At 50.8% G+C, this 12,776-nt stretch overlaps 1 protein-coding gene across 1 annotated transcript; it reads left to right on the plus strand.

Annotated features, from left to right (window-relative positions):
* The first annotated feature begins 4,236 nt into the window (after positions 1-4,236).
* LOC114694556 (testis, prostate and placenta expressed) lies at positions 4,237-11,790 on the plus strand. The gene is made up of 8 exons (XM_028871547.2): positions 4,237-4,335; positions 5,127-5,351; positions 9,625-9,686; positions 9,930-10,104; positions 10,385-10,446; positions 10,546-10,610; positions 10,786-10,818; positions 11,622-11,790. Exons 2-8 carry the CDS (start codon positions 5,129-5,131, stop codon positions 11,650-11,652), a joined length of 651 nt encoding a protein of 216 aa, XP_028727380.1. The 5' UTR covers positions 4,237-4,335; positions 5,127-5,128; the 3' UTR covers positions 11,653-11,790.
* Positions 11,791-12,776: the final 986 nt, after the last annotated feature.

Genomic DNA, 12,776 nt, shown 5'->3' on the forward strand with positions numbered 1-12,776 from the left:
TAATTGGCATGGGCCGGGTGCAAAGGATTAGCATGTGCAGAAGGGGGGGCAGGGTAGAAAGATGACTGGTGCCCAGGGAAGCCAACAGCAACCCCCAAGTGTGTCCAACAGGGGCCTACATACAAGGTTTAGCGCCCTATGCATGGCTAGGGAACCTGTCCCAGGGCCGGGGCCCGGCTTCCCACACACCGACAAAGCCAGGGGGAGACTGTCGAACAAGGAACGGCCTGGATGCCTGTGTGGTTCTGGGAGGCTCCTCAAGGTGACAGGAGCCCATCAGCTCAGTCAGAGGGACAGGTGTGTGTCCGTACTCTCCAGCACCCATGCTGGCACTCAGCAGGCTCTCTGGAGGGTCTTTAATAGCTTGAGCTTTATCACAAGAACCATTGGCCCAGGACAGGGCCTTTAGCCCAAATCTGTATTTACCAGCATTTCCAGAGAAAGAGAACCAAGAAAGTATGACGTCTCAGGACCAGAAGGCCTAGGATATAGTCCCAGTTAGATGTCTCAGGCCTCAGGGTCCCTGAAGGGTGGCTAGTACAAGACACAGACAGCATCCGAGGTGGCCAAAGGATCCAGACTCTGAGGCCAAGGCCAGCAGCAGCAGGAAGAACCACACCCACTTAAGGAAGAAGAGTCGGAGACAGTTTCTCCTCTTTCCCCTGTCCTATTTCCTCCCAGACACTAACCAAGCGGATAGTTCCAACCCACACAGGGGGATGAATCTTCAGTTTGATGACCTACGTATCAATCTTGCCTGGAACACTCTCCCAGACACCTCCAGAAGTCATGATTTACCAATTCTCTAGGCATTCCTAATCAGTCAAGTTGAAACTCAAAATTAACAATCTTGACCATTACAGGTTCCAAGACCTGGCTGATAACTGACCGAACTGGTAAACTGAGGCTGGACTCTCAGAAGAAATGCAGATCCAGGAGGAGGGGGAGCAAAGGGCGGTGGCTCGGGGAAGAGGGGCTCTATGAGGTGGTGGCACCTGGGTTGGTTCCAGGGTCACAAGACGTTCAGTAAGGGGCAGACACTTAACCTGGCCACCCGGGACAAATTGTTGGAGTTCTCACTGTGTGCCTAGCTGTGAGCCAGCCTGTAGCATGTCGAATGAAACTAGTTTAGGGCTCCCACCAAAGCCCATTGACCTATTGCATCAGGGCTACTGGACACAACACCTTAAACCAGGTGATTTACAGGGAACAGAAATGTACTCTTCACTGTTGCAATAGAAGATCAAAGCCATAGACGAGGTGGTGCCCGGGAAGGGCTCGTTCCTCGTAGGTGGTGATGTCTATGTGGTCCAGACACACCACAGTTTGTGTCTGACTCCTGGCCATGGGCACCAAGCTTGTTTCCACCTTTTGACTACAATCCACACTGCTCTGAGTACCTGTGTGCAAGTCTTCACGGCACGTGTTCACTTCTCTCAGACAGTTTCTAGGGTAGGCTCTTCCATACGAAGCAACCATATTGTACATTTCTCTTCCTTGTTGTTTGGGATTTTCAGAGACAGGATGTTGCTAAAATTCCTTCCCTGGAGGAAACATAAGCAACTTCTGCTCCTCCTCTCCCAAGGTCCCAGTGACAAACCCAGCACAATTCCACCAGAGTTCACCCTGGGGGAACCAAGGCATTTATCAGGCTTGTGTACAGAGCGTGGGTGAGGGGTTATTTCTGGAGTGTGGGTGCTCCTCCCCCAAGAGTCTACAGCAGAAAGTCCTTTCCCATAAGGGATGAAGACTTTTATAGTTGCATAGACAGAACAGCTTTGCTGCCCTGCCCTAGGAGGGTTTTCCCTCACCTTTAGACTCCAGCCCCTCTGAGGCCATGTGCAATTAGGCCAGAGTTGCACATGGCAGGTGGTAGAGAGCGGCTGGATACCACACAGGTGAGAATCTTGTGACCCCCCCCCCCATCCCACCCAGGATGTAAATTGTCAGCCAGGCCAGCGGAGATAATCTTTTGCAAACTGGCACAGCAGAACTCCCCAAGATGGCAGCTGCTTGGCTGGGAGGATAGTCCATTCCAACACAGGCTCACACACCATGTAGCCATGGCTGGATTTGAACTCAGTTTCTGGAGTGCTGAGGTTGTAGCTGTATGCCAGCATGCTTAGTTCATATTCCACTTTTTAAGATACCACTAAACTCTTTTGCAAAGTTAGTACCCTGTGTCTGGACCTGAGTAGCAGTTACCAGTGTTGGGGGTGGAGGATATGTCTCGATTTATAAATTACTAAATTATGTGTTTATATGCTTTCTGTGCTTTTTTAAAATTTTGTTGGTGTTTTTTTTTGTTTTTTTTTTGTTTTTTTTTTTTTGAGACATGATAACTCTATGTAGCCCTGGTTGGCCTGGAACTCACTATGTAGACCAGGCTGCCCCTGAACTCACAGAGGCTTGACTCTACCTCCTGAGTAATGTGATTAAAGGTATACGCCACTAAAAGTTGGACCTTGTGGGGCAGTGGTGGTGTACACCTTCAATCTCAATGCTCAGGAAGCAGAGACAGGCCAGTCTCTGAGTTTGAGGCCAGCCTGGTCTACAGAGTGAGTTCCAGGACAGCCAGGACTACACAGAGAAATCCCATCTCGGGGAAAACAAACAAACAAACAGAAACAAAACAAAGAAAGAGTTGGACTTTAGGCTGGGGTGCTAATCGGGGTCAGCACTGGGCAAGTTTCTGCACGAGGAAGTCTTCCTTAGGTTCCTGGGTCCCTAAGGAGCAGCACCAAATCTTACAGGAGTCTAACAGCAGGGAATTCTGAAAGGCATGTAAGTATATGCAAATCATATGCCAATATATGCAAAAGAATAGGCAGCCCCAGGATTCCAAACCTTGGGATGTCTTGTTCTAAACCCAGGACTTTGGGTTCTGAGCTAGGATATCAACAGCCTGGGAAGGAGGGAGGCTGCAATTCCCCAGGTAGTGAGGTGGAATGGAACGGGGAGGTGGGGTGGAGTATCACCTGCTAATCCCTGGCCTGCTGAGGCCACCACTCTGCCTGATCCCTGCCCTGACCCTGGAGCCTGGCTAATCTCCACCCACAAAGACCAAAGGCAGCTTGGGCATCCTCTTCCTTGAGATTTATGGGGACAGGAGGCTCTCCAGGCTCCCAAGCAGCCCTGTTGCAGAGCCTAGGGTCCCTGCCTAACGCAAACAGTGCTCTTGGGGGCCAGAGAGGCAGTAGTACTGGAGTGTCACTGTCCTAGTTAGAGCTACTATTGCTGTGATGAAACACCAAGACCAAAGCAACTTGGAAAGGCTTTATTTGGCTTACACTTCCAAACCACTGTTCATCATTGAAGGAAGCCAGGATAGGAACTCAGGGCAGGAGCTGATACAGAGGCATGGAGGGCTTGCTCTCTGTGGCTCGCTTATCCTGCTTTCTTTTTCTTTTTCTTTTTTTTTTCTCTAAGATTTATTTATTATGCATACAGTGTTCTGTCTACATATATTCCTACATGCCAGAAGAGGACACCAGATCTTGTTACAGATGGTTGTGAGCCACCATGCGGTTGCTGGGAATAGAACTCAGGACCTCTAGAAGAGCTGCCAGTGCTCTTAACCTCTGAGCTCTCTCTCCAGCCCTTATCCTGCTTTCTTATAGAACCAGCCCAACGATGGTACCACATACCATGGTCTGGGTTCTCCTCCATCAATCACCAATTAAGAAAATGCTCTACAGTAGCCTTGTGGTGGTGGCGCACACCTTTAATCCCAGCACTCAGGAGGCAGAGGCAGGCGGATCTCTGTGAGTTCTAGGCCAGCCTGGTCTACAGAGCGAGATCCAGGACAGGCTCCAAAGCTACACAGAGAAACCCTGTCGAGAGGGGTGGGTGTGGGGGAGGGAGAATGCTCTACAGGCTAGCCTACAGCCCAATCTTCTGGAGGCATTTTCTCAGTTGGAGTTCCCTCCTCTCAGATGACGACAGCTTGTGTCAAGCTGAGCTAGCAAGCACAGTGACATGGCCTTGAGTGGGCCCAGCAGCTATCCCTGCCCTAGTGTGGCCAGGTCGCCTCCACAGAGCCCCAGCTCTGACATTTCCTAAGATGCTCGGCTGGTGTGGCAGCCATGGAGACCCCAAGCTTCAGGGAATGGGTGTCAAGGGCCCAGGGAGCTCTGCAGCCTGTGTGGACAGGGTTACCTGGGAGCTGCGGCGTCCTCACAATCAGGCTGCAGTGGGCATTGTCTCTGTGGTGCTCCTTATCCCGCAGCCGCCCTCAAGGCCTGCCCATCTCCCTTCCTCTGCCCGCCGCCGAGCAGCAGAAAAGGAGAAGGTCCTTCCCTGCCTGTGTACCTGGGCCTGGGCCCTGCAGACGAGGTAGCAGCTGTGGGTAGATGACTGCAGGGAACGCTCTTCCTTTCTCTCCGTTCTACCATCCTGCCCTTCCTCCTGTAGCATCCTCGTCTCCGAGACAGCTTCCCATACTTTATCACCATGCCCCTTCCTGATCCTCCCCGGTCAAGTTCCTCTCTCTCCTGCCTGCCTAGCACCCATCTCCATCTCTCACCTCTAACTTGGGGGCCAGGGAGTAAAGACAACAAATTCTCACTAAGGTGTAAATAACTAAAGGGGGACTCCAGGGTATATCTGCTTTTTAAAAGAGAGGCACTAGGTAACCACCCATCTCTTTTCTAATTCAGATCTGTCATGTTTCTCCCCCTTTAAAACAGTCTCATCTATCTGTAGCATTTGGGGAAAATGCTAGATATAGACAAGCGTTGGCTACCGAGTGTCACAAGCCACACAGCATTCTAAGCTACATTCTAAATGGCTCTACTGTGGCTTTTTCCCTGTTCAATATTTAAGTTTCACCTCGCAGTTCCTGGAGTGCCCCAACTTCAGGCCTCTCAGACCCACACACACTCTGTGCTGACTTCCCTCATAGCCCTGGGTGCAGTGTGTGTGTGTGTGTGTGTGTGTGTGTGTGTGTGCAGGTACACATATATATCTGTTGTTTGGATGTCCCTGCTGCCCAAAGTGGCGTTCCTGAAAATCACCGGGGCACACAGAAGATACTCAATCAGTGCTTGACGAATAGTTCAATCAACACAGGCCAAGAACATGTGCCTATATGGAAGGGCATCTAACTCAACCCCTCTGCTCCCCAGCGATGGCCCGCATCATCGACCTGGAGCCCTGGGACGATGGCTCCGCCCACGTGTACGCTTCGCCGGCCATCCTCCTCCCGATTGAGCGCGTGCGTAACCCACTCGCCGGCGTGAAGCACCAACTCTACCACCCCGTCCTGCCCACCCTGCGGCGCATGGATATGGACACTGTCAAGGGCTGCCTCTCGGATGAGCACTCCCAGTCCTCCACCTACCTCTCCAAAGGTCAGGCCATGTGGCCAGCAGCAGCTCAGGGTCTCCTGTTTGCCTTTGGAGCAAGGGTTGCTCGCAAGATAGAGATCTTGGCGGAAAAGGCTGGGGGCAAGTGAAAGAATGATAGAGGTCGGTCCAGCTCTCTGCTCCCTTCCAGAAAGTTCCTCCAAGGTCTGGCCTCTACTTCCTGAGTAGAAAAATGGAGACCGTACAGAGTCTGCCTGCCCGGGCTCTGTGAGGCAATATGAACTAAGGGTGAGGAGCAGGTTGCCTGGTACTGCATGGCTGATCAGCAGATGACCCTGCTGCTGCTGCTGTGGGTGGCAGTGTTCTTTTATTTCCTTTAGGTTTTAACAAAATAAGGTTTCTTTGGCTTGCGATTCTGGAGGTGCCACACCCACTGCATCGCAACATGTAGCCCAGGCTGGCCTTAAACTCTGCTCCTCCTGTCTCAGACATGTAGCCCCGATCTTCTTACTGGCCTGTCATGGGGTAGAGGAGGGCTCAAGCGGGGTGTGTGTGTGTGTGTCTGTGTGTGTGTGTGTGTGTGTGTGTGTGTGTGTGTGTGTGTGCAAGCGTGCGCGTGCACGTGCGCACATAGAATTTAGAGAATGACCTCAGGTGGTGTTCTTCGGTTGCTGTTCGTCAGATAGCTAAACTGGCCTGCCAGCACACATCAGGATCCTCCTGTCTTCTCCCCACACTAGGGTGACAAGTGTGCACCTCCATGCTCAGCTTTTTGTGTGGGTGCTGGGCCCAGACCTTGTTCCTCGTGTTTATACAGCCAGCCCCTTACTATCTGAGCTATCATCTCCCCTGTGCCATCATTTCTTTGAGAGGGTAACTTGCTATGTTGTCCTGGCTGGCCTTGAACTCCTAGACTCAAGCTAGCCTCCCTGTTCAACTTCTGGATCAGCAGGGATTGGTGGCCCACACCACCACACTCAATACAGAAACACAGTCTTTTGCCCCTTGGCTTTGTAAGATTATCAAGAGAAGAGAGTGGAAAGGGTGGTGTCGTGAGCACCCTTTCCCTCTGCCCACCCCAAGGTCTGTTCTTTCCCTCTGCCCACCCTGTTCAGTGCTTTTGTATTCACACGCCATCACTCTGGCTTTCCTCCCTTTCTCCATCTGTCTCTCTCCCCGATCTCTCTCCTCTCCCTGCTCCTCCTCCTCTCCTTTTTCTTCTCTCTCTCTCTCTCTCTCTCTCTCTCTCTCTCTCTCTCTCTCACACACACACACACACACACACACACACGTGCATGCAAAGCTTTGCCAGGTAGTTCCCAATGACAAGAACAGCCTCCTTCATGACACAATACCATTACCATATCTAGGAAAGTTAACAATACCACAATATCTTTTAACCAGCACACCTTAAAATCTCCCCTGGAGGCCAGGCAGTGGTATGCATGCTTTTAATCTCAGCACTCGGGAGGCAGAGCCAGGTGGATCTCTGAGTTGGAGGCCAGCCTGGTCTACAAAGCGAGATCCAGGACAGGCACACAACACCACAGAGAAACCCTGTCTCAAAAAACCCAAACAACAACAACAACAAAAAGATTTATTTATTATGTATACAGTGTTCTGTTTGCATGTATGCCTGCCAGCCAGAAGAGGACATCAGATCTTATTATAGATGGTTGTGAGGTACCATGTGGTTACTGGGAATTGAACTCAGAACCTCTGGAAGAGAAACTAGTGCTCTTAACCTCTGAGCCATCTCCCCAGCCCACATTATGGGTATTTTTATGTGGTTAAATAATAGTATGATATCTTTATTGTTATTTAATCCCTTCCCCCCTCTATCTATATTTACCCCCCCCCCATTAATGGCCCTCTGTTTTCCCCTTCCTCCTTCACCTCACTTGTGCTCTATTTCCTTCTCTGTCACCTCCCACCTGTGTTCTCTTTTTGTTTTCCTGGTTTCCGTGGTTACTCCAGGTTATGTACTCACATCCAAAGACTCCAAGTTAGAAACTTCAGATGAGAGAGAATGTGTGGCATTTGTCTTTCTGGGGCTGGGTTACTTCACTCAACATGATCTTTTCTAGTTCCATCTGTCTACCCAACCAGGCCCTGGAAACAATGAACTATTGACTTTTGGCCTTTTTGTTTTGTTTTGTCTTTTTGTTTTTCAAGACAGGGTAGTCCTGTGTAGTCCTGACTGCCCTAAAACTCGCTCTGTAGCCCAGGCTGGCCTCAAACTCACAGGGATCCGCCTGCCTCTGCCTCCCGAGTGCTGGGATTAAAGGCGTGCACCACCACTGCCTGGCTATTATTGTCTTTTTAAAGGAGTCAAAACAGCAGTATTGTAGACAGTCCTCCGTGGTGAGTTTCAGCAATTGTTTCCAGGGTATTCTTTATCTTGTTAAATGAAAGCTGAATTGGTTATCCACATTCAGCATTTCACCGGTGACCTGATAAGAAGGGACACTAAATTCTTCACTGTTCATGCTGCTTGCTTGGGCAGTTTGGTTAAGGTGGTGACCCGGGTGTAAACTCTTCTTGGTCTCCAACAGTCTTGAGATTTAGAGATCCTAAACTTACATGGACTCGAGGAATACTTTCTGTTGTCGTTCTGGGGATTGAAGACAGGGTCTTACACACACTCAGGCAAGTTCTCTACCACTGAGGTGTACCCCAGCCCTTAGATTTTTGAGGCCAAGTCTCACAATATAGCCCACACTGATCTCAAACTCCTCCTCCGCCTTCCTGGGCTTCGAGTGCTAGAATTACAGGTATGCACCACCACAGCTGACTCTCAGGCTGTTCTCAGCAGCTCCCCAGTGCAGCTATGGTTGAGTTGGTTTGGTTTGATGATTGACCGGTGAATTCTTTTGCTGTTACAAACATGAAAATGGGTCGCCTTCTTCTGTCATCATCTGTGCACGGCTAGACTGTGGGGTCAGAGGACGTGTGTGTCGTCAGAACTGTAATTAGTAACGGCTACTGGACTGCTGTCTGGAGACTCCAGCCTCTGGTCATGTGTGATGAGGGGCCTATTTCCCATAGATGTACTGATTTTTGCATTGTTCCCAGTCTGGCCTAATAGGTGGAGGAAACTGGTATCCATGTAGCTTAAATGTACATTCATCTTGTAAATGAAACAGGGTGTCTTTTTATGTGTTTAGGGGTCATGAAACCAAATGTATTTCCAGTATTTATGTATGAACTACTTACACATGCTTTTTATCCATGTTTTTTGTTTTGTTTTTTGTTTTTATCTTGAGCCCCTCCAACATTAAGGGAGTTAATTGTCTCCTGTAAAATCAGGGTATTTTCCCTTTCTCTTTCGATTCCTTCTGTACTTATTTTTTTTTTATCTTATTTATTAACACACATGCTCGCATGTGCTGACAGGCAACAGTTCATTCTTGGAGGTCAGAGGACAACTCTTCGCAGTCAGTTCTCTCCTTCTATCACGTGGGTAGCAGGTCATGGGGTGAGCAGACCAGTGCCTTTTACCCACTGGTCTTCTTGCTAAGTTTGTGTTCTTTTTTGTGTGTTCAAAGTTATTGGCCTTTTCTTTTAACTTTTGGCTTTTTAAGGGAGCTAAGTCATTCTGTCCCAGATTTTTTGTTGTTGTTTTGTTATTGTTGTTGGGTTTTTTGTTTGTTTTTTGTTTTGTTTTGTTTTTCCGAAACAGGGAATTCTCTGTGTAACAGCTCTGGCTTTGTAGACCAGGCTGGCCTCAAACTCACAGAGATCCACCTGCCTCTGCCTGCCGAGAGCTGGGACTAAAGGCGTGCGCCATCATTGCCCAGCTTCTGTCTCAGGTTTATAGAGGAATTTGTCCACATTTTCTTCTAGTACTTCTAAGTTTTCATATTGTTCTCTATTGAGTTTTATTTGTAAAAGATATCGATATTGTTTTATCTTTTTTTTTTTTTTTTTTTTGGTTTTTTGAGACAGGGTTTCTCTTTGTAGCTTTGTGCCTTTCCTGGAACTCGCTTTGGAGACCAGGCTGGCCTCAAACTCACAGAGATCCACCTGCCTTTGCTTCCCGAGTGCTGGGATTAAAGGCATGTGCCACCACCACCCAGCGATATTGTTTTATCTTAAATGTATAAAAACTAACATTGTTTTTTCCTTTGAGACAGACTCTCACTATGTAGCCCTGGTTGGCCTCGAACATGATACATACAATCAGGCCGGCCTTGAACTCCTGAGAGCTGGGAGTAAAGAGCTGGCAAAACATTTTTCTCTTAAGGTGCATAGTGTGGACCTCTAGTGTGGGCCTGTAAGGGTTCCCGAAAGAGACAACTTTATCATCTTTCAACAGATGACTTTAACAAGGCCCACTTCACACTCCTGGGAGTCCCCAACAAACCCCTGCAATGCCTGGTGAGTGTCCTTTGTCTTCAGCCCTGGATGGGCTCAGTAGCACCAGTCTGTACCCGGGCCCAGGCACCTCTGGTTCAAGGCCCTAATGCCTGAGCATATAAACTGCCTATCTGGGACTTCCACCCCGACGCAATCCAGGCCCTGGTTTCCTGCATTCCCTTAGTTCAATGGGCTTATTGTCAGCTCAGGCCTAAGAAGCCCCCCAGGATCTTGCATCTGCCATTCCGATCCATCATTCCGTAGGACTTCACAGCGACCGGCCGGAAGCTCTGTCACAAGTACCGCGAAGGAAAGATGGTGCCCATCGCGCCAGGCATCAACCGGGTCGACTGGCCCTGCTACACGCGTGCCATCGAAGATTGGTCTAAATTCGTGTCCAGGTCCGGGGAGTTCAAGCTGCCTTGCGCCAACAAGAGGGGTCAGTCTACCAATCACAAGGGGCGCTCTTGAGAGGGGGAGATCTCCCGCAATTCGGTGGCGCGTCTAAAGCAAGGATGAGGTCCATGGGCCCAAGGACCAGCAACGCAGGCACAGGGACCTGGGGTAGGGGGTCCGGGGAGCCCCTGAGGGGACTCCAGGTCAGGGAAGCCACTGTGGCCGGGCCTGAGAGCCGAGCAGGGCTTGGGCGGGGCGGGGCTTAGATGAGGGCGGGCCAGGTTTGTTCGGATCTAGGTCCCCAAGGTGGGTTCTCTCCACAGTGGAGAGTTTCAGTGGCTACGCGGTGCGGTACTTGAAGCCTGACGTGACCCAGAACTGGCGGGTAGGGAAGGATGACCCGGCCCGGGTGGCTGGGAGGGAGCGGCTCCTTGGGTCCGCGCCCTGACGGCTTACGGGTCCCCATCCCCGTGGTCCGCCCCAGTACTGCCTCAACCAGAACCCCAGCCTGGACCGCTATGGACAGAAGCCCATGCCTTTCGACTCGCTGTAAGTGACACCACGCGGGACCCCTTCGGGACCCCAATCCCCGAGCAGGGGAGGAGGATCGTAGGTGTCGGACAGATATTTTATTTCTACCGAATCGGCACCTGTCAGCGGGTGTCTGGCACCTTCAAGCTCTGGGAGCCGAGTTCAGCAGGGTTCTTCTCGGTTCTTTTTGCAGGAACGCGTTCCGACGCTTTGGCTCCCACTACAGGTAGAGAATGGCCCCGCCCTGGCCGCGGCTGGCCACGCCCCTGGGGGCGGGGCCTGAGGATGCTCGACAGGCGCTCAACCTGTAGCTTAGTGGGCCCGGGAGAGGGGTGCATTTCCCACCAGGATTGGCCCAGAGGAGGCCGGAAGGTGGGGGACCTGGGAGGATGGAGAAGGAAGGAACTGCTATCTGCTTCCCGCTGCATGGTAGCGCCCCCAACAGGGTCAGATACAAAATGGAAGTGCTGAGAAACTCTAGGGCATCCCTCCTGCCTCACCCTGTGCGGCAGACTCCGTGGTGCGAGACACACACACACACACACACACACACACACACACACACACACACACACACACACACACGTCCCTGCTCGCACAACCATACACTCTGTCTCTTCCTACAGCACACACTCCGTTTCACCTCTAGCTTGTAACATCCAGAGTGTCGCCCTTTCCTATTCCTGAAAGTTGCCTTCCCCCAGCCCATACACAGAAAAACTTCGGGTTTTGTTACTGTGTGATGCCAAAGTAGATTCACACATGACTGAAAACCCATGAAGCAACTGACGTTGAGAAGTCACTGGGAAACAGTATGAGGTAAATTAGAGATGAAGAAAATAGCCAAAAACATGCAAAAGGAAACAGGGAGCCATTGAAGGCTCTTGGGCACACAGCCTAGATGGAAACTGTTTTCTAGATCCTTGAGGGTAGAGGTGGGCTTTGGGGTGGGGATGGAGTGAGGGAAGAAGAACTTGGGTTTTCTTCCGGGCACTCTGGAGTCCCCATCTCACCTTTCTCTCTCCACAGTCGCGTTAACTATCTGACTCCCTGGCATTAATCTGTGGGGGCGAAAGGCTGATCCCTCTGTGGCTGGACTGTGCCACCTCAGGTCCCCTAGCAGGACATAGGGCACATGGTGGCACCACCCATCTCCCCAGGAGTTCAGTTCAAGAAATAAACATAATGCTTCTTTGGAGAGGCCCGAGGCCTCTATGTGTGTATGTGTGTGGGGGTGGGGGAGTGGTCTGGGGAAGGGTCGGGAACCCAGTTGATAGTGTATGGCCCTTGTCTGCTCTTCGCCAACTCCTGGGGAATGGGAAGAGAGTGTGTAGGGACTGGTGAAGGATGTCTTGTGGCCTTGGGTAGACTGTCAGCGCCTAAGCCTCAAGTCTAGCTGGGGTTGAGGCACAGGGCAGGCTGGGATCTGGGTTTCCCTTATGCTCCTGTCCCTTACTTGTGACCCCTAACCAAGATCCTGAACTTGCAACCTCCACCTGAGTTTGAGCACTAATAGGAAAGGAGGGGCCGAGAGAGGGATCTGTGACTCTGCTTTGGAATCCTTACCATAATGGTGTGCTTTGGGGGTTCCTGGTACCCAGAGCTTCCCTGCAGGGAAGTGAGCAGATTAGGCTTGTACCATCTATTCCCTACGAAGCAGCAGGTTTCAAATATAAACTTGGATGAGATATGTGAGAACATTCTTGAAGGCACTAGAAATTTATTGCCTAAATAGGCCATTTACTCTACTCTTGAGCAGTAGGACTAGCCCTCATCTGCCCCTCAACATACACCCTAGTCCTGAGCCCCTCCTGTGATAGTGGCCATGATGGCCTAGGTGCAGGGGAACCCCCAGTGAAGAGGGTCTCACAGCCTAGTGCTAGGTTAGGGCAGCTGGCATCTGTTCACAGCTCCTGGGCCTTCCGTGCCTTACCCCGCCAGGTGAGAGGTCCCAGTTGGGACAAATAGCCACTAAGCTCAAGAACTCAGGATGGGATTTCTGTTCCTGGAGTTTCTCTGGAGTCTCAGATACCCCCAAACTTGAAATCATGTTCAAAGTCACGTGTCCACATGCCGTTGTGTCTTCCAAGGATAGACCCCTCGTTTCCGTCTTATCCTCAGCAAAGTTGGCATCCATAGGGGTTAGGAACGCATCACTCACTCCCTTTCCTTCCTGAATCCACT

This window comes from Peromyscus leucopus, chromosome 5 (genome assembly GCF_004664715.2).
Source record: "Peromyscus leucopus breed LL Stock chromosome 5, UCI_PerLeu_2.1, whole genome shotgun sequence".
Lineage (NCBI taxonomy): Eukaryota > Metazoa > Chordata > Mammalia > Rodentia > Cricetidae > Peromyscus > Peromyscus leucopus.